Source organism: Anomaloglossus baeobatrachus, chromosome 2, assembly GCF_048569485.1.
Source record: "Anomaloglossus baeobatrachus isolate aAnoBae1 chromosome 2, aAnoBae1.hap1, whole genome shotgun sequence".
Classification (NCBI taxonomy): domain Eukaryota; kingdom Metazoa; phylum Chordata; class Amphibia; order Anura; family Aromobatidae; genus Anomaloglossus; species Anomaloglossus baeobatrachus.
In genome coordinates, this window is record NC_134354.1 from 474,676,763 (window position 1) to 474,697,015 (window position 20,253).

Here is a 20,253-nt window from a genome sequence, read left to right on the forward strand (position 1 = left end):
ATATCATATGAAATCCAGTACAGTGTGTTTGTTACAGCAGTATCAGGGAATACAGAGCATTAAATATAGTAATGAGTCACATCCTGCGTTTCTGCTGGGAGTGACGGGCCTGAGTGCAGAAGTTCAGATAAGGCACATAAACTGGGCAAATTTACTTTTATTAGCAGGGTTAAATCAAACATGAGACAGTCCTCAAAGTAATGTTGGGCTGCTTCCAAATTGCTGGTTTGCAACTGCTGTCACAGGAGGATACTTAACAGGTAGTAACTGCAATCCTAAATCATTTCATTACTTTCATTTGAAGCCCTGACTTACAGGCTTCTGCCGGATCCATCTGTGTTTAAATTCAGCTGTGAAATATCCATGGCCTGAACTGGGGAAGGATTGTCACAGCTGTCATAATGTGACAAAATAGAGTAATTTGGGGAGTTTGCTGATGATGTGATGAGCACCACGCTTAACAAACTCCTGATATTCCCTGTGCTTTTTTGTGGCTAATACAGTGAAATCTTAAACAGGCAGAACGTAGAGTTAAGGGCCATTTACACACTGCGACATCGCTAACGATATATCGTCGGGGTCACGGTGTTTGTGACGAACATCCGGCGTCGTTAGCGACATCGCAGCGTGTAACACCTATGTGCGACCTTAAACGATCGCAAAAGAGACAAAAATCATTGGTTTGTGAGAAGTCGTTCATTTACCATAATTCATTGTCTGGACAGTAGCGAGGTTGTTTGACGTTCCAGCTGCAGCACACATCGCTATGTGTGACACCGCAGGAACGAGGAACAACCTCGTACCTGCAGCCGCTCGCAATGAGGAAGGAAGGAGGTGGGCGGGATGTTCGTCCCGCTCATCTCCGCCCCTCCGCTTCTATTGGACGGCTGCTATGTGACGTCGCAGTGACGCTGCACGAACCGCCCCCTTAGAAAAGAGGCGGTTCGCCGGCCACAGTGACGTTGCAGGGAAGGTAAGTCCGTGTGACGGGTGTTAGCGATGTTGTGCGCCATGGGCAGCGATTTGCCCATGACGCACAACAGACGAGATCGCAGCGTGTAAAGCACCCTTTATTCTTTCAAGCTCCTGATAATGCTGCACTGAGGGTATTCGAGGTTTCTCATAACCAGAGCCAACTGCCCAAGATGTTAAGAATCAGAAAACAAAATCTACAAATCTTTTTTTTTTTTTTTTATTGTGAATTAATCTCACCATGACACTTTGTCGCCTAGCTAAAGCCGCTAAGATTGATTTGCTACTTCCAGATTGCAATTTTATTTTAAGACAAAGCTAGTACTATATTATAATATTAAGATAAAAATCTCTTCTATTTTGAACCCACTGCTGGACTTAGTGTACAATTACTGATCGAAAGTACAGAATAGGAGGACGTGGCTTAGATATATTTAAGGTAAATATGTCTGTATTTGGTAACAGTTATTAGTATATTGTGATGTGAAAATCCCATTCACATGCATGAAAAAATATAGTCGCCTTGGCAATTGTGGAACACCTTAAAATTGTCAAATTGTGTCAAGCCCCAGACTCAACCCATGCCAGTACCCCCCTCTTCTACGGGGACTCTCTGCCCTCATTCTCTGACGATGCTGATGAAACTCTTATCAGGTGATCCACATGAAGATTCGCTGCTTTGACCCAGGAGATATCCTTGGGTCCAACACTCTTCCACTTTACCAGGTAATGCAGATGGTGCCTGACCTGCCTGAATCCCAGGACTCGATCTACATACTCCGGATCCTTCTTGATATCCACCACAATAATGTTTTGAGGACCAGGTGTTCCTTCAAATCTCTTTAAAAGGGAAGAATAGAATGAGTTGTTGATTTTCCAAGCTACAGGGAGCTGATGCAAATAAGCTGAGCAGCAGCACTCAATGCCAAGCAGCAGCTGCAAAAGCAAACAATTTTAGAGTGTATAGAAAGAGAGATTAGATCCCCTGATCCAAACTTATTGTTACCTCTCTATAAATCACTTGTAAGGCCACATCTGGAATATGGGATCCAGTTTTCGGCTCCACAGTTTAAAAAGGACATTCAGAAGTTAGTCAGTTCAAAGGCGGGCAGCTAGACTACTACAAGGAATGGAAGGCCTCCCATATGATGAGAGGTTGAAAAAGTTAGATATTTGTTTAAAATATTTTTTTTTATTTTGAAAATTTGTGGGGAAGTACAAATTTGAAGGAGTTGTATTGTCATTGCATTAATCATTCTTATGTTCTATAATCTTACCATTTAAGTACTATAGAAATGGGAAAGGGAGTAAGGATAGGAAGAGGAGTATAGGGTTGAGGAGAGTAGTGACATTTTTATTGGGGAAACTGGTAAGAGGGGGAAGGAAAAAGGGAGGGAAACTGGGAAAGGGAGAACATCTAATAAGTTGGTTGCAATATGAGAGAGAATATGAGGATTAAACATATACAACAGTTATAATTGAGAACTATGAAATATATCACATTTGTCAACGTCTAGAGGATTTCAGTATTATTAGAAAACCCGAGCTGAAGGCTAAATAATAAGATGAACACAAAGACAACCACGTTAGAATTCAATTAGTAGGATCATCTGATCTCATGTAACGCCTTGGCGGTATTGATTCCATGGATTCCACTGCCGGAAATATTTAGGGAAATTATTGTTAATAGTGGCATAATGTTTCTCAAAATTGTTGTGTTGGGCTAATGCTTCAATAAGTTGTGTAATAGATGGAGGAAGGGGATTTTTCCAGTTGGCTGCAATAAGGGATCTGGTGGTGAGGAAGATGTGGATAATAACAAATTTGAAGGATGGATCAATCTGGTCAAGGTCTAGAGAGAGGAGAGCTAATTGGGGGGTAATAACTATGTTGGAATGGGTGATTTGATTAATTAGTTTGGATATTTCTATCCAGAGGTTTTTTAATATTGGGCAATCCCAGAAAATGTGCAGTAGGCTACCGGTGCCGTTACAGTTCCTCCAGCATGAGGAGGAGTTGTTTTTATTAATTTGGTGGAGCCTGAGTGGAGTAAAATACCATCGGGTGAGAAGTTTGTAGTGGGATTCTAAAAAAGAAGAGCAAATAGTTGAGGAATTTGTTGCTTTTAAACCGATCTGCCAATTCTCTTCAGAAAAGGATTGGTTTAGGTCCTTCTCCCATTGGGAGAAGAAAAAGTTAGATATGTTTAGATCTAAATGAGATCTCAGAGGAGATCTCATTTATATGTATAAATACATGTGTGGTCAATATAAAGGACTGGCTCATGACTTATTCCTTTCAAAGACAATACTAAGGACCAGGGGGCATTCACTGCGAGTGGAAAAAAAGAGATTCCGGCAGCTAAATAGGAAAGAGTTCTTTACAGTTAGAGCAGCCAGATTGTGCAATGCCCTAACACAAGAGGTAGTACTGGCAGATACTATAACATCTTTTAAAAAAGGGCTGGATGATTTCCTCAGTAGACACAACATTGTTGGTTATAAGTGACTTAGGGGCAAAATGTATAATTGGTGGAGGAAGGTTGAACTAGATGGACCTAGGTCTTTTTTAAACCTATGTAACTATACTAGATTCAAAACTATAGTGATCCTGTAAGGACTGACACATTTGGGAGTAAATTTTCTAGAAGCCACTTTAAGCTACCCCATACTAAAGATAATAGCCATTCTGTGTCTGTGTTTTGTTCCCTTTTTGGCCAGATCATTAGTCACCGAAAGACCACTTTCGACCTCCTTCCAGACTTTAATCACTTGGGAAGAAAACTTCTTCTCCTCTGGCATGGAGGAAAGCAACCCAGAAAAATTCTGAAAAAACAAATGATAACCTCCACAGTAAAATAAAGGCAAGGTCCCGGTAGCTGTGGAGGTATGGTTATTTAAAGCAAATTCAGCAACAAGCAGAAACTCAACCAAGTCTTCCTAATGCTATGAAATGAAACACCTCAAATATTGTTCTATCTCTTGGTTCATATTCTCATTCTTTCCATTAGTTTAGGGCTTGTATCCTGAGAAAAATGACAATTTGAAACTCAATCTGGAGCAGAAACTAGGCTAAAAATTAGCCAAAAACTGGATCCCTCTATCAGAAATTGTAATGCTCACAGGTGAGAGGGAGAGTGAATGCACTGGGCCTCTACACATGATACACCTGAGGGGCGTGACTTAGGCACACACCTGGTATCCACCAGAGCCTCTGACGGTGAAGATGGACTGGGCTGCTGGTAGCCTCCAGGTGCTAGTCAGGGAGAATCAGTTCTGCAACAGCTGGCCTCAGGGGTATGGACACGGACAATCTCAGACAAGGCAGATGCAGCCAGGATGGCTGATGTAGCTGGTACGGCCGGAATGGATAGATGCAGCAGAGTGTATGGCAGCTATGGGTGGTGTAGATAGGTGCATCAGTGGGTACAGCTGGTATGGATACGTGCAGGAGCGGCTACAGCAGATACAATTGATATGATATGAATAGATACAGCATTGGTTACAGTAGATACTGGAATACAAACTGGTGTGAGCGATTCACAACAATACAGCAGCAGCGGCACAAGAGGACCTGACAACTGACATAGGCACACGTGCACACACCCTGACCCGGGAGTGCCTCTTGGCCTAAGTGTGCTCCCAGGAGACCTGGGCGGCGTGCACAGATCCTGGGAGCTGGCAGCAGGGCCCAGGGACAGAGCAGATACAGCTCAGCAGCCAAGAGGGTGAGTGTGCTGGCGTCCTCGTCGGGGTAGGAGGGCAGGACTGTGCGGGGACGCCGGCAACGGTGTTACATAAATGTTTTGGGGAACTCCATGTAATTTTACAAGAGAAATGAACAAAATAGCTGAGCTCTTAGCAGTAGATAATTTTAGAAGAGAAACTAAATGCACCATCTTGTTGAAATGATCCACCACCACCCACACAAAAGTATTACTGCCAGAATTCGGTAAATCAGTAACAAAGTCCATGGACAAGTGGGTACAGGACTGTGATGGAATCTTACTAGGCAGGAGATAACCTGCTGGGGCCTGACGTGAAGTTTTAGCCCTGGCACAGACTCTGCATTTAGGAACATACTTATCAACACCCGTATGAGGATTCTGCCACCAAAAAGACCTAGAATTAGATTTTCAAGTGGTAGAAGAACACTGACGCCCAGTCAAAACGGAATTATGCACCTCCTTGAGCAGATCCGTTCATAAAGACAGTGGAACACACAATTTATTTACAGGTAAACCCTCCAGCACAGTGTCCTAAGTATCCTGAATGCACTGTCTGAGATCAAGCCTCAGTGTACCCACCACCAGCCCCTCATTAAGAATTTTATCAGAATTTTTGTCCGTCAACTTTGGATCAAAGACAAAGCATCAGCTTTAATACTTTTAGATCCGGGGACACCCACCAGGCCATCTGGTGTTTAGACACTTGGCAGCATCAATATATAATAGGATTTTATGATCAGTAAAGACTTTTACCTTATGTCTAGAATCCGCCAATGAGTGTCTCCATTCCTCAAAGGCTCATTTAACTACCAAGATCACGGTCACCAATATCATAGTTAGATTCGATTTGAGAGAACTTCTGAGAATAAAAGCCACATGAATGAAGGTAACCATTCTTTTTTTTCCAAAAGAACAGCACCCATGCCCACAGCAAAAATGTCTACATTGATCACGAAAGATTGGGTTCAATATTGGGTTGACTAAGAACAGGGGCTCTTGAGGGCAAGAAAGGCATTTATTGTCTTGGCTGACCACAAGGAAAAGTCTGTTCCCTTCTTGGTCATGTCAGTTAAAGGCTTGGCGTTGACCAAATAGTTCTTAATTAACTTCAAGTAATAATTTGCAAAGACCATGAATCTCTTGAATGCTTTAATATTACTCGGTCTCACCCAATCCAGAATGGCCTGTACCTTAAAGGGATCTATCTGAAACCTTTAAGTAGAAACCAGATGACCTAAGAATTGGACCTGCTGCACTTCAAAATGACAGTTCTCCAGCTTAGCAAATAAATGTCACAAAGAATCTGAAGGACCCACCAGAAATGTTACTGAAGAGAAGGACGGTTGTATATTGCCCTTGGCCAGATTTTTTTTTAATATACTCTTTCAAGGCCTCTCCCTCTGGAAGAGAGAGGTCAAACAAATGACTTAGGCATTTTCGCATGTGTCATGAATCAATAGTGCAATCATATGTCCTGTGCAGTTGGAGAACTTCGCACTCAGTCTCATAAAATACAAAGTCCAAAATGAATTCTGGAATGTGAGACCTCACAGAAGCCAAGCGGCTAGATCAGGGGTGAATAATTCATTTTCATGAGGGGTCGCATGAGAGACCATGGCTAGTGTGGCGGGCCAAACAATAGGCTGAAATTAATTCAGCTCAATATTAATATTAACATATTCATTATAATTATTATTTTACATTAAAGGAGTCGTCCACTACTAATGTGACCCCCTTTAATTTGTCCTAGCTATTAATATAGTTCTGCTATCTACCCTGCTCCTGTAAGCTGATCTCTCTGCGGCTCCTATATTTCTGTGTTGATGTTCTGGCTTTGATCCGGTCTGCAGACTGGAATCGGAAAAACTGAGCAGGGAGCGTCACAGATGGGGGCGGTGCTGTCTCTCTGAATGACAGCAGTCTGGGCACACACGCCTGCCCAGATCCCACTTCACTCTCCTCTCAGCCTGTTTTACAGTGCTGTGCTTTCATCTGAAACGCACTGCGGTGTGCTGATCACAGGGTGATATACTATCTAATGATTAGCACAAAGCAGTGGCCCCATTCTTTTAAATAATTAATTTGCATTTTATTGAATGAAAAATGTATTTGATCGCATACCAAACAGCAAGAATTTTGGCTCTCACAGATCTGTTATTTTTACTTTAAGAAGCCCTCAAACTCTGCACTCATTATCTGTATTAATTGCACCTGCCTGTTTGAACTCGTTACCGGTATAAAAGACACCTGTCCATACACTCAATCAATCATACTCTAACCTCTCCACCATACCAAAGACCAAAGAGCTGTCTAAGAACACCAGGCACAAAATTGTAGACATACAACCATTTGCATAATTATTAGAACATGGAAGAAACACAAGATGACTGTCAATCTAACTCGGTCTGGGGCTCCATGCAAGATCTCACCTCGTGGGGTAAGGATGATTCTGAGAAAGGTCAGGAATTAGCCCAGAACTACATGGGCGGACCTGGTTAATGACCTGAAGAGAGCTGGGACCACAGTCTCAAAGATTACCATTAGTAATGTGACTCCCTGGCCGGGCCAGGTAGTCACAGATAGGGCCCCGCATTACACCTGTCCCTTATAGGTAACACACAGCCAAACATATAAAACCCTAGTCATCCCCTCTTCAGTGCTTGATGGACACACCAGGGGGCGGAACCAGGCGGTTGGAAGACGCCCACCGAGGAGGGAGGAGGACGGCCTGGGGCGGGAATGTAGAGAGTTCAAGTCTAGAGTTCAGGTGGAGAGGTGTGTGGGTTGGAGCTGTGTGCAGCTCCAGCGTAGGCAAGAACCCAAACTGAGCAGGTTCTGGGGTAGGAGCCCTGGTACTTCTGGCTAGGAGGCAGACGGCAGTCTCCGTCTGCAGGAGCCAGGAAGATGGCTTGGTGGAACCGTGATGGACCGGGACAGGGTAGTGGCCTGCTGGTACCGACCCAGGGAACCGACTCGGAAACCGGAGCACAAGAGGGGGGTACTCAGACCCTGAAGCTAAGTACAGAAGCTACTGGGGGCTAGCTAATTCACTGATTGCGGCCAGGATTAGAGGTCCTGTCCCACCCAAAGTCCTGACTGAAGGCAACAGCCCAATAAGGGGGATAGAAAGCTTCAGAGATCCCACGGGCCAGCGTCTGCGGGCAAAGGGCTCCTCAGGCAACCACAAGCCGGGAGCGGACTCCTGAAGTTGCAAGCACAGGTAGTCCAGCATCACAAACAGGTGTGGGAGAAAGACAGAGACCACCAGCCGGGTGGGGGACCAGACTGTGGCCGGCTGCGGGAACCGACCACCATCACCTTGGTTTACCAGAGACTCGTGTGTTTACTAATAGTGAGTACATCAGTGCCCTCCAGCTGCCCATCTCCCTGCACCGCCATACAGCCCCAGCAGGTCCCGGGACCACCATCCCTACCCACGGAGGGGTTAACTTGCTCTGCAACATCTCCTCCGGGTGCCCCGTAACTGCAGCGGTGGTGTACACCTTCACTACATCCCATGGGTGGCATCATGAACCTAACACTGCTCCGGCCGTACATCTACGTCCCCAAACCACAAATTCCCTTTTGATTAAAGTGACCGCAGGACCCCCGGGTCCGGAGATCCTCGAGCCACCCACTGAAGGTCCGGATCCGAGCGGCTCGGTTGCCGAGCACGAGGCGGTACAGTAACACACTATGCCGTCATGAATTAAAATCCTACAGGGCACCCAGGGTCCCCCTGCTCATGCTAGCACATGTCTAGGCCCTTTTGAAGTTCACCAATGAACATTTGGAGGATCCAGAGGAGACATGGGTAAAGGCCATGTGGTTAGATGAGACCAAAATAGAACTTTTTGGTATCAACTCCACTCTCCATGTTTGGAGGAGGAAGAAAGATAAGTACAACCTCAAGAACACCATCCCAACTGTGAAGCATGGGGGTGGAAACTTCATACTTTAGGGGTGCTTTTCTGAAAAGAAGACGGAACGACTGCACTGTATTGAAGGGAGTATAGATGGGATCATGTATCGTGACATTTTGGCCAATGAACTCCTTCTCTCAGTAAGATCATTGAAGATGGGTCATGGCTGGGAGTTCCAGCATGACACCAACCCAAAACACACAGCCAGGAAAACTAAGAAGTGGCTTTGTAAGAAGCATTTCAAGGTCCCGGAGTAGCCTATCAAGTCTCCAGAGCTGAACCCAATAGAAACTCTTTGGAATGAACTGAAACTCAATGTTGTCCAGCGACAGGCCTGAAACTTGAAAGATCTGGAAAAGATCTCTATGGGGAGTGGGCTAAAATCCCTGCTGTAGTGTGTGCAATCTTGATCAAGAACTACAGGAAACGTCTCACCTCCGTAGCTGCAAACAAAGGTTTCTGTCAAATTTGGAGGACAATACTATCATAAATTTGAGTAAACCAGCATAGATAGATAATTATATAAAACTTAACTTTTATTCCTAAAATCTAAAAAAGAAAAGGGTACCCAATGACAATGCTTCCATGTGGACGTGGTATTTATGTGTTCCATATCTCTGGATCCCCTGATGAATCACTTTGAGATGAAACGCGTAGGGAAGGAGTAACACTTTTAGTTACTGCAAAGGAGGAACTGGAGAACTGTGTGGCAGCTAGACTATTCCCCCCCCCCCACCCCACGGACGCTTTCTCTCACAGCTATTAGTCTGAACACATCAAATGGTGAGACTGTTCTTTGACCTTGTTATAATCTGCAGTCAGCCTGATTGTCCTGGTGAGCTTGAGTTTCCTGTTGGACTTTATATTTGCAGGTTGTATAAGTGGTTCTGTGGCAAGACTAACCATTGATTGTGGTGTGTATACTAAGTCACAGCCCACAGAGACAGCTGTCCACTATTTTTGTCTTTGTCTTTATGTCATTGGGTACCCTTTTTTTTAGATTTTAGGAATAAAAGTTAAGTTTTATATATATTTCTACCTATGCTGGTTTAAACAAAGGTTTCTGTACCAAATATTAAGTTCTGTTTTTCTATTGTATCAAATATTTATTTCATGCAATAAAATGCAAATCAATTATTTAAAAAATCATACCATGTCACGGTTGAAGTGTACCTACGATAAAAATTACAGACCTCACCATTCTTTGTAGGTGGGAAAATTTGGAAAATTGACAGTGTATCAAATACTTATTTTTCTCACTGTAACCTGTATACAGTATGAGCCACACACAAGCCTCTATATACAGTATAAACGCCACATAGCCCCTATATGCAGTATGAGCCCCCCACATAGCCCTATATACAGTATGAGTCCCCACACAGACTCTTATATACTATATGAGCCACTACATAGCCACTTTATATACAATGGGAGCAACCAAATAGCTCATCTACATAAAGTGTGAGTCCCACATAGTATTTCTATATACAGTGTGAGCCCCCACCTAGCCTCTCTAAATACAGCATGAGCCCCACACAGAGCTTCCTTTATACAGTATAAGTCCCCATATAGCCTTCTATAAACCTTATGAGCCCCACATAGCAATTATATACAGTATGAGCTTAAACATGTGTCTATCCCTCAGACACCTGTCTAGACAAATAGCAAGGGTTATGGCCTCCTCCAAAAACAGCAGTCAAGAATTATAAGTCATTCTGTGCTTAATCGGATCTGAAAGTCCCTTGAAGAACTGACTCTGAAGAGCAAGGTTATTCCAAGAGGTCTCCACAGCCCACCATTTAAAGTCCATGCAGTAGTCCTCTACTCTACAACCTCCCTGAACCACTCTACGAATATTAGATTAAGCTATGATGAGTTTATCCGGGTCATCATAAACGATGCCGATAGCCAACAGAAATGCCTTTACAGAGGCTAACGTACAGAGTTACTTAGTTAAAGAAAAAGCTCAGGCCTGTGGCTTTCCATAGAGTAAACTTAAAATAAACCTATTGTTGACTCTCAGACCCAGAGGATACCGAACGTAAACGGAGGTATAATTTACATGAAGCAGAAAAAAACAGCAAACTTTCTTCAGTCACCATTGAAGCAATCCAGCATCTTTATCTTAGGTTCCAACCTAGTAAACCTTTTACCTTGGTCATTAGTAGTGGTCAAACATGCCTGCTGATGTTGGTCCATAATTTCTGCTACCTCCAGGGATAAGTTCTGTAACTCTGTGGCCAAGGAGCATGGATGCCTCAGAACACACAAAATGGGCTGGCTTAATGTTACTACCGAGCCCTTCCATTCACATTGAGACGAACAAATAAGGGGATATGTTAACCATAGGTCCTTAAACAGACTAGGTAAACAGACTAGGAGTACCCTAAACTTGACACTTTTTTGTCTCTGCCTGACCTTGGAGATTGGCGTCCTAAAGTTATGCAATGGCATCCCCACTTAATGTCGACTGACCCGGAGTGTCGTTACCTGTGCCATAAACTACAAATGAAGTGTAACACAAAATATCAATAAACATATAAGAAATGCTGACAAGCCGAGGGTGAGACACAGGACTAAAGATATGTTCTCACAGTCTTAAAGGAAAGATGAAAGAAAGTGGAAAAAAACAAAAAACGTGTGGAATAAGAGGAACCCCTACAAATCCTAAATGAAACAAAATGGGAGAATGTTGGAAAAGGAAACACAAACAAACCGCAGGGAAAAGCTAAAACAATTACTCAGTAAGATTATCTTAAACTGAGGAGCTGGGACTCCAAACATCCATCTTCTGTCAGGAGAACCATGGCCAGTCCGGGCAATACGATTCTCGCTCTAGTCACACACAAGTGTGACTCCAACCTTGGGCTGATGTTGCACTTCAGCAGCATACTCGAGTGAAATTGCACAAAAAATTGCAATATTTTTAAAAGTTGCAAATAATGAAATATGCTAAAATATCTGGATAAGAAAAATGATACCCACGCTTCCAAACAAAACAAAATCATATGAAATCAAGAATGGAAACTTTGAAAAAGGTGCAAATTAAAAAAAAGGTCATTAATAAAATGCTTATTACTGCAGACAAAAGGCACAAAAACAATGATGAATCGGGACCTAAATGTTTGGAGATTTTGTGACACAATTGCCAAATTTTGGTATAAGAAACAAGGAATCATCTATCTCAAATACTTGCATAATTTGCATAATTAACAGTTATTCTTTACTTTTTGTACAGTAGAGTAAGCTATCACCTTTAATAAAACACCCTTCTTCCTTACAGATCATGGAAATGAGATCATGGTCTCTTCACTATTTAAGGAAAATATTTTCTACAGGCTAGAGGACTTTCCCACAGAATCCATAGTTGGCTGTTCTCACTACTTCTGCCAGCTTAACAATAGAGTCCTTCAAAAAAATAAGAACTCACGTACACTGGCCATTTTTCCTCTAATTACAGCAGTGTTTCCAAGACACTGATATTTCGAGCACACTGGCAGATCACTTAATAATGTCTAAACATGGAATGAATATGAACATACTTAACACACTCTATCAGAAATGTGCTTTTCAAATATTCTCAAGTAGATCATTTTGGCATACCTTCAGAAAGGGCAATGGAATAATTAAAAGTTTCCTAACAAAGACAATTTTTACTTGGATTTACTTCCTAATGTTGAAAGATATCATAATCTGAATATAGAAGACTGAAAGAAAAATTCATATTGATTACCCACAAAACTTCATTAATTGCAATATGCATGAATTTGTGATGATAGTATACCTAAAGGGTTATTCCCATCTGGAACATTTATGGCATATCACCAGTAAATGCCATCAATGTCCAAAACGTTTCTGCTGAGACCTGCATACAGTCATATGAAAAAGTTTGGGCACCCCTATTAATGTTAACCTTTTTTCTTTATAACAATTTGGGGTTTTGCAACAGCTATTTCAGTTTCATATATCTAATAAATGATGGACTCAGTAATATTTCTGGATTGAAATGAGGTTTATTGTACTAACAGAAAATGTGCAATCTGCATTTAAACTAAATTTGACAGGTGCATAAGTATGGGCACCTCAACATAAAAGTGACATTAATATTTTGTAGATCCTCCTTTTGAAAAATAACAGCCTCTAGTCGCTTCCTGTAGCTTTTAATGAGTTCCTGGGTCCTGCAGGAAGGTATTTTTGACCATTCCTGTTTACAAAACAATTCCAGTTCAGTTAAGTTTGATGGTTGCCGAGCATGGACAGCACGCTTCAAATCATCCCACAGATGTTCAATGATATTCAGGTCTGGGGACTGGGATGGCCATTCCAGAACATTGTAATTGTTCCTCTGCATGAATGCCTGAGTAGATTTGGAGCGGTGTTTTGGATCATTGTCTTGCTGAAATATCCATCCCCTGCGTAACTTCAACTTCGTCACTGATTCTTGCACATTATTGTCAAGAATCTGCTGATACTGAGTTGAATCCATGCGACCCTCAACTTTAACAAGATTCCCGGTGCCGGCATTGGCCACACAGCCCCAAAGCATGATGGAACCTCCACCAAATGTTACTGTGGGTAGCAAGTGCTTTTCTTGGAATGCCGTGTTTTTTTGCCTCCATGCATAACGCCTGTATGACCAAACAACTCAATCTTTGTTTCATCAGTCCACAGGACCTTCGTCCAAAATGTAACTGGCTTGTCCAAATGTGCTTTTGCATACCTCAGGCGACTTTGTTTGTGGCGTGCTTGCAAAAACGGCTTCTTTCGCATCACTCTCCCATACAGCTTCTCCTTGTGCAAAGTGCGCTGTATTGTTGACCGATGCACAGTGACACCTTCTACAGCAAGATGATGCTGCAGGTTTTTGGAGGTGGTCTGTGGATTTTCCTTGACTGTTCTCACCATTCTTTTTCTCTGCCTTTCTGATATTTTTCTTGGCCTGCCACTCCTGGGCTTAACAAGAACTGTACCTGTGAGACTTCCGGGAGGCGGAGCTATGAGGTAGCTGCTTTTATCATGAGCTCCTGCAGCAGCCTAGGCCAAAAACGTTATCCAGGCCCATCCTAACATCTCAAGGCTGCAGGGATAAGGCCAGGACAAGGGGCACACATCAGGCCCGGCTCTCCTGATACTCCGGAGGTGAAAGGTGTATGCTGCACCACAAAGAAAGGAGTGCTCTGACACAAAGCACCAGGCTGCAGGCTGTGGGCTGTGCTGCACAGAGGAATGCTGCCCATCCTCCCTGCTCCCCCTGCAGCTGTGCCACTGCAAACGGAAAGCACCCGGGATCTGGTAAGAGAGGGGTTAAATATCGGGCACTAACATCCAGAAGGAGACAGGGAGGGGGACTGAAGTGCTTCCAGCGGCAGCCATAGTTTTCAGTGAACTCTCACACACTCCCCTCCCTGCCACAGAAGAAATAGTGAAACACTGAGCAGCAGCAAGCTCAGCAAACAGGACTGCACGCTGTGTTTACCTGTCACACAGAGCTCCGTGGACAGGCCCACCGTCTGAGATACTGTGAGTGAGGAGGGAGCTGAGAGCCCCTGGAGACATTCGGCTGTGAGAGCAGGTCAGGAGATAAACAGGGGGCTGTGGAGGGGGCAGATACATCCCTGCAGGTCTCATCTTACATGGCTGCTGCACAAGGCCTGTAATCTGCAACAGTAAACAGAGGCAGATAAGCCTGAAGTGCATCACAGCTCAACTTGATTAACCCATACTTCACCACTTCACCAGCACTGACAGTATAGAAGAGGGTGAAAAACAAAAAGAAGTGGGATCAGTCATCTGGCCTGCCTCCTGCCCTTCTGACTGGTCTTTTTCAAGTAACATCTATACACTCTCATACACAGCGTGGAAATAATTGTGAAACAGCCAAGTTTACCACACAGATGTAATTAAGCTTATGTTATTGTGACGTCACCACAGTCTCTAAAGAAGCTCCATATTTACAGTTCTTACTATGGATACATTTGTGGGTAAGAGCAATGCCACACAACCAAGTAAAGGAATTAGACCGCAAAGACGAAACCAAAATGCACCCCCATCACCAGGGGCTTCCCCTGAGGCAACTACAGACCCACCCCAGGCCACTGCTAAGGCCATCACGGATCTCTTGATGCCGGTGATTGATGGGCGGCTGGCAGCCTTCCAGTCTTCATTAGACATTATAGTCACCCAAGTTAATGCCCAAGGCTAACAGATGTGGAGCAGAGGGTCTCTGACATGGAGGACTCTGTAAGGCCTCTGCCACACTCACGTGTAAAAAACGTACGTTTGGTGTAGTCCGTTTTTTGTGTCCGTGTTCCGTATTTGCAGTCCGTTTTTCCCCTCCGTGTGGTGTCCGTATGCATATCGTGTGTCATACGTGTGTACGTGTGTGCGTTTTCCTGTGCGTGAAATACGTCAGTGTGTGTTCCGTGTGCAGTCCGTTTTTTGTGCGTGTTTCACATGTTTCACACATTGAGATAATGGTGATTACTTGGAATTAAATGACACATAGGTGTATGTGATTAGGACATAAATATAAGTTAACTATAAACTGTTTCCTGCTTGTATTATGCCTTGGAGCACCTATGTGTTGAGACAAAATTGTCGCAATGCCATTATCCACGGAGGCCTTAGTGTTTTTATGTTGGATTATATCTCGTCGTTTTGGCGTTCGACGCCACATGTTGCAATATGATAATGTAAGAAGAACCAGATTGTGGGTGCATCCACTAATGATGATGCGGCCTATGCATGGTCATTTCCATACTTTATTTTTTGAGTTACGGAATTTCCCAGATAAGTTTTTTTCATACTGCCGGTTGTCAGTTGAGAGTTTTGATTACTTACTAAATATTTTACGACCTCATTTGCAACATCAGGACACTTGGATGCGGCTTTCCATTTCCCCAGAGGAGAGATTTATGGTGACTCTGAGGTATTATATTTGTTATTTTTGTAATTTGTGTAAATGTGTTATTTTTCACATTGAAATGTGTAATTGATCTTTATTGATCTAATCTCATTTTTGATTCAATGTTTCTGTTTTCTTATGATTGTTTTAATTTAAAAAAACATAGTGTTAATTGTAAATCATTGTTTGTCTTGTTTTCATAGATTCTTGGCGACTGGTCAATCTTTTAGTGCTTTACATTTTGATTTTTTGTTGGGTCGATCAACCATTGCCGTTATAGTACGTCACACATGCGACATGATATGGCAACATTTAAAAGAAGAAATGATGCCTCAGCCAAACAGAGAAGATTGGTTGAAAATCTCTAAGGGCTTCAAGGACTCTGTTGACTTTCCTAACTGCATAGGAGCTTTGGATGGCAAGCATTTCAGAGTAAAAAAGCCACCAAACTCTGGGTCACGTTATTTCAATTTTCATAAGTTTTTTTCCGTTGTTATTTTGGCATTGGTTGACACAGAATACCGTTTTATTTATGCAGACATTGGGGCCTATGGTAGTGCCTCAGATGCCCGTATTTTCCGTTCATCAAGATTAGCCCAACGCCTGCAAGAAAATTCATTATTGATCCCCCCTCCAGTTGCCCTACCTGGTACATCTGGACCGTTGGCACCATATGTGATGGTAGCAGATGCAGGATTTGCATTATCCAAACATGTTATGCGACCATATCCAAGGAGATCCATTGATGACAGGAAACAGTACTTTAATAATCGGCTAACTAAAGCAAGACGTTATGTGGAGTGTGCATTTGGTATTTTAGCTAACAAATGGCGCATTTATCAGACAACGATTCAGTTGCAGCCAACCTTTGTCACATCTGTACTCAAGGCTACCATAGTGCTTCACAATTACTGTCGGATACATGAAGGAGGAACTTATGTGGATGATGAATTTCAGATAAACCATGTTGTTAATCCCACAGGTGAACCTATGTCTCATAATTCCGTGACATCTGGTTTACAAATTAGAAATTTATTTACTGATTACTTTAATTGTTTTGATGATACTAATAATAGTGATGATTGTTAAGATTGTGATGGTTTTTTGTTGATAAAAATATAAATTTTTTTTATTATAGGAACTTGGTTAAATTTTCTCAACATCTAAGAGCTTAAATCAAACTAGTATTAAAGGGCAAATGCATTAATCATAAACTGACATTTCTGTTAGCAACATGGTTTTCTGAATGTTGTATGTATGTGTATGTACATTTCTGTGTTACTATCATGTTTTAGGAAACTTATTTTAAACTTACAACATTAATAATGTTAATCGTCTATTGAAAAAATGCAATATTATTAATAAATATCAATAATAAACATGTTTCTTTTCTTCAAAAACAGAATCTTTTATTAAGAATAAGCATATTAATCCATAAAGTAAGGATGTTATTTTTTCACATCCACATTAAAAATGTACATATTGTTCATCTTGTGTTAAATTTTTCTAAATGTAAATTTTGATGGTATTCTTCATAACATACAAAATATACTTTACATACAAGAGTAATTGTAAAGAAAATGTGTGCATTGCTTACAATGTTGAAAAATGTCGGCCAATTAAGTTGCTATCATGTTGGACATTGACATAGACCAAAAAATTGTAAACTGTGTTTTCAGAATATTAGAACTAATCTAACCATCAAATTGGTTGGGTAAAAATGTGTTCATAAAATTACAAAAATAAAGGCCATAAAACATATATGTGATCCGTCACTAAGTATAATCACACATGTTTTTTAAATCTTTTCAACTCTGAGTTTGCACATTTTTGGAAATCCCTCTTTTTTAACATTTTGACACATTCATCAGATTTGTTGTTTGATTGTTAAGATTAACAAAAATGTGCATCACAAGTCAACAAGATCTTCTAGTGAAGTAACCTGAGTGTTGCTGAGTATGTTGTTTTGTGTGGCCTCAGAAATGGTATTTTCAGGAATGGAAGCAGTTGTTTGCTGAACAACATTCCTATTACTAGCTACAGTAGTGTGTGGAACAGTCTGTTGCATGCTGGTTTGTCCCAACACATTGCCTGTGGTTGAGTACACCTGTGGATCTACATGGGTAATTGGGTATTGTGTGTGTGTATGTTGTTGACCTTGAGGATAGTTGACTGATGTTTGTAAGTGTGGTGTAGGTAACATAGTTGAGATTGGATAATGAGGCATCATGAATGATTGTGGGTATGTTGAACCTGGAAACAAATTAGGTAAACCACCAATATTTGTGGGTTGAGTAAAGTAACTAGTAGTTTGAGTTGGTTGTAAATTCATATAGTTCATGGGTTGCTGTGAGGTAGCACTTTGTACAGTGCTTAAGGCACCAGTATTGGTTGCAACATACCCTTGTCTAATTGGTGTTGGGAATAACGTACTTGAAGCAATTGAAGGTTGTCCAGATTGTTGTAATAGTGGATTATTGACTATTACAGTTGCCATTGTTGTTTGTGTTGAAATTGTATTTTGATTGTCTGTTGTGTTTGGGACTGTATGTTGTTGCATAATGGTACGCCAATTTTCTATGGCCTCATACACTCTCACTGGTTCCTGTTCTCCCTGACTAGCTGACAGTAGGGTAAGCATAGCAGCTCTTACACGTTCCTGCCTATCTGAAGGAATTTTGGTTAAGCTAGTAGATAAAGACCGACAAAAACGCTCGGCATCTGTTTCTGGAATTAAAGTGTTCATTATGTGAATAATGCGTGTGTCAATTATTTCCGGTAAGGATCTCATTTCCTCAGGTCTGCGGATTCTTCTTGCACGTAGAGGTTGTGGTGCAAAACGTGGAAGTACATTTGTTTGTGTTGATTGTGTAGCTGGTGTGGTTGTTTGTTGCGTTGATGAGCCTTGGGTGTTGGTTTGTGCACTCTCTGTCCCACCCTCATGTGATTCATTTGCTGCATCTTGTTGAGTCTCAGGAATTTCAATGTCTTCTCTGGCAGGTTCTTGTTCTGATGCTGAGGTGGCTGTAGCAGAGGGACCTGCTGTTGGTTCATCATCTGATTCGTCAAGATTATCCTCCGTTCTATAAGAAATGAAAAAACAGATTACAATCTTAACATTTATCTTTGTCCAATTATCTTCAGGGGTTTTTTTTTTTTTTTTTTTTTTAAACAAAAAAAAAACTTACTGTGTAACTTCTAAGATGGGTGCTAGGAAGCTTATTTGTTCATAATAAATATATCTGCGTTTGCGGCCTTGGCTGGATGAGGATGGTATAGGGTTGTACTCCCTTCGGTACTGATCACGGGCTGAACGCCAACGCCTTTTTACCAAGTCAACTGTGGAAAATAAAAAAATATGTCACTTGCAACATTCTCCATAAATCTGCACACATTAATTTAAATAATGTTTGCGAAATGTAATATACAATTTAACACAATTATGTTGGTCAAATACTTTGGATTAAATATAATTTATTTAGATATTCTTCATTCAAAAACATGTTTAGACATTCACACATAACCAAATAATATTTCTGAATAATTATATTTTAAGTAATTGTCATCTATATTTAAATTATAATTTGGTGTTTTTGCAATGACATTTGGCTATCAATTACTAGAAATATTATTTGATACATGTAGGTAATGATATTGACATGTCATTTTAAACAATTTTATTTTAAAAGAAAAAAAAAACAAGATTTTCAATTGTGATACTAAATTTAGACTAATACAACAGGGAATTTAAAAACACATGACAGTTTAATCAGTTAATTAAGTAAATTCATGAAGAATTCCAAGTCAGATTACAAATTTAAGTATACTTTGATTTTTGACACTTATGAAAGTTTGGTGATACTATGAAAAAATTGTACAGGAACTCAATATATTGAGTAGTACATATACCAATTCTTCTCATAGGATTTTACACTAAAAGACAACATAACTATGCCAAAACAATCACAGTTTGAAAGTATGAAAAAATCCAAATATAGATATTACATAAATAACTATAAAAAAATACAACAACTTACCATATTTAGCACGCTTTGCAGGAGAACATCTAGACCATGCATTATTGGGGTACACTTCCTCAGCTACTTGATTCCAATGGCGCTCAACTGTCAGTCGGTCATGGTAACCATCTACACGTGTATCCCATAATGGTGGGTGAGTCTCGACAGCTGTTATAAGTTTCTCCGTGTCCACCCGTGGTGCCATTATTATATTTCGAAGACGAAAGTTTGCTCAAAATAGATCTTGCAATACACAGAACTACAACTTCTTGCTTGCTCACTCCTTCTGCAAATGCACAGTTAGTTTTGTGCAAAAAAATATGTTAGCTACGCCACCTGAAAGTATTTCAGAGTGTAACAAACTTTCTAATTAAAACACGGACACGGACCACACGGATAGCATACGGAGGCCATCCGTATCACGTACGTGTAAACACGGACCCATAGGATTTAATGGATCCGTGAGGACGTGATGCCGGTGGAAAACGGACATGTCAGCGCTTTTTCGACACGCTCAAACGTACGCACGGAACGGACACACGCTCCGTGCGCAAACACTGACGTGAGGCTTTTTAGATTAAAAATAGTATGTCAACATCAGCACGTGTCTCCGGTACGTGCAAAAAATGCCAAAAACGTACCGGAGGCACGGATGTGTGGCGCAGGCCTAAAGGAAATTTCAGAGATGCTGGAGAGCAGGAATAAGGA

The 20,253-nt window shown here is 41.5% G+C and overlaps 1 protein-coding gene across 1 annotated transcript; it reads right to left on the minus strand.

The window, feature by feature from the left end:
• Window positions 1-1,572: 1,572 nt before the first annotated feature.
• LOC142289844 (uncharacterized) lies at window positions 1,573-19,756 on the minus strand. The gene is made up of 5 exons (XM_075333788.1): window positions 19,564-19,756; window positions 18,715-18,865; window positions 18,126-18,609; window positions 11,113-11,124; window positions 1,573-1,812 (listed from the first exon to the last, which is right to left on the minus strand). The coding sequence occupies exons 1-5, from the start codon at window positions 19,748-19,750 to the stop codon at window positions 1,573-1,575; spliced, it is 1,074 nt and encodes a 357-aa protein (XP_075189903.1). The 5' UTR covers window positions 19,751-19,756.
• Window positions 19,757-20,253: the final 497 nt, after the last annotated feature.

Bases quoted from the DNA above. Each gene is read 5' to 3' on its own strand.
- LOC142289844 (XM_075333788.1), bottom strand. From the start codon at position 19,750: ATGGCACCACGGGTGGACACGGAGAAACTTATAACAGCTGTCGAGACT. The intron at 18,866-19,563 runs GTAAGTTGTTGT...TATTTTCCACAG, and splicing joins TGCAAAGCGTGCTAAATATG to TTGACTTGGTAAAAAGGCGT. The intron at 18,610-18,714 runs GTAAGTTTTTTT...CATTTCTTATAG, and splicing joins CCCATCTTAGAAGTTACACA to AACGGAGGATAATCTTGACG.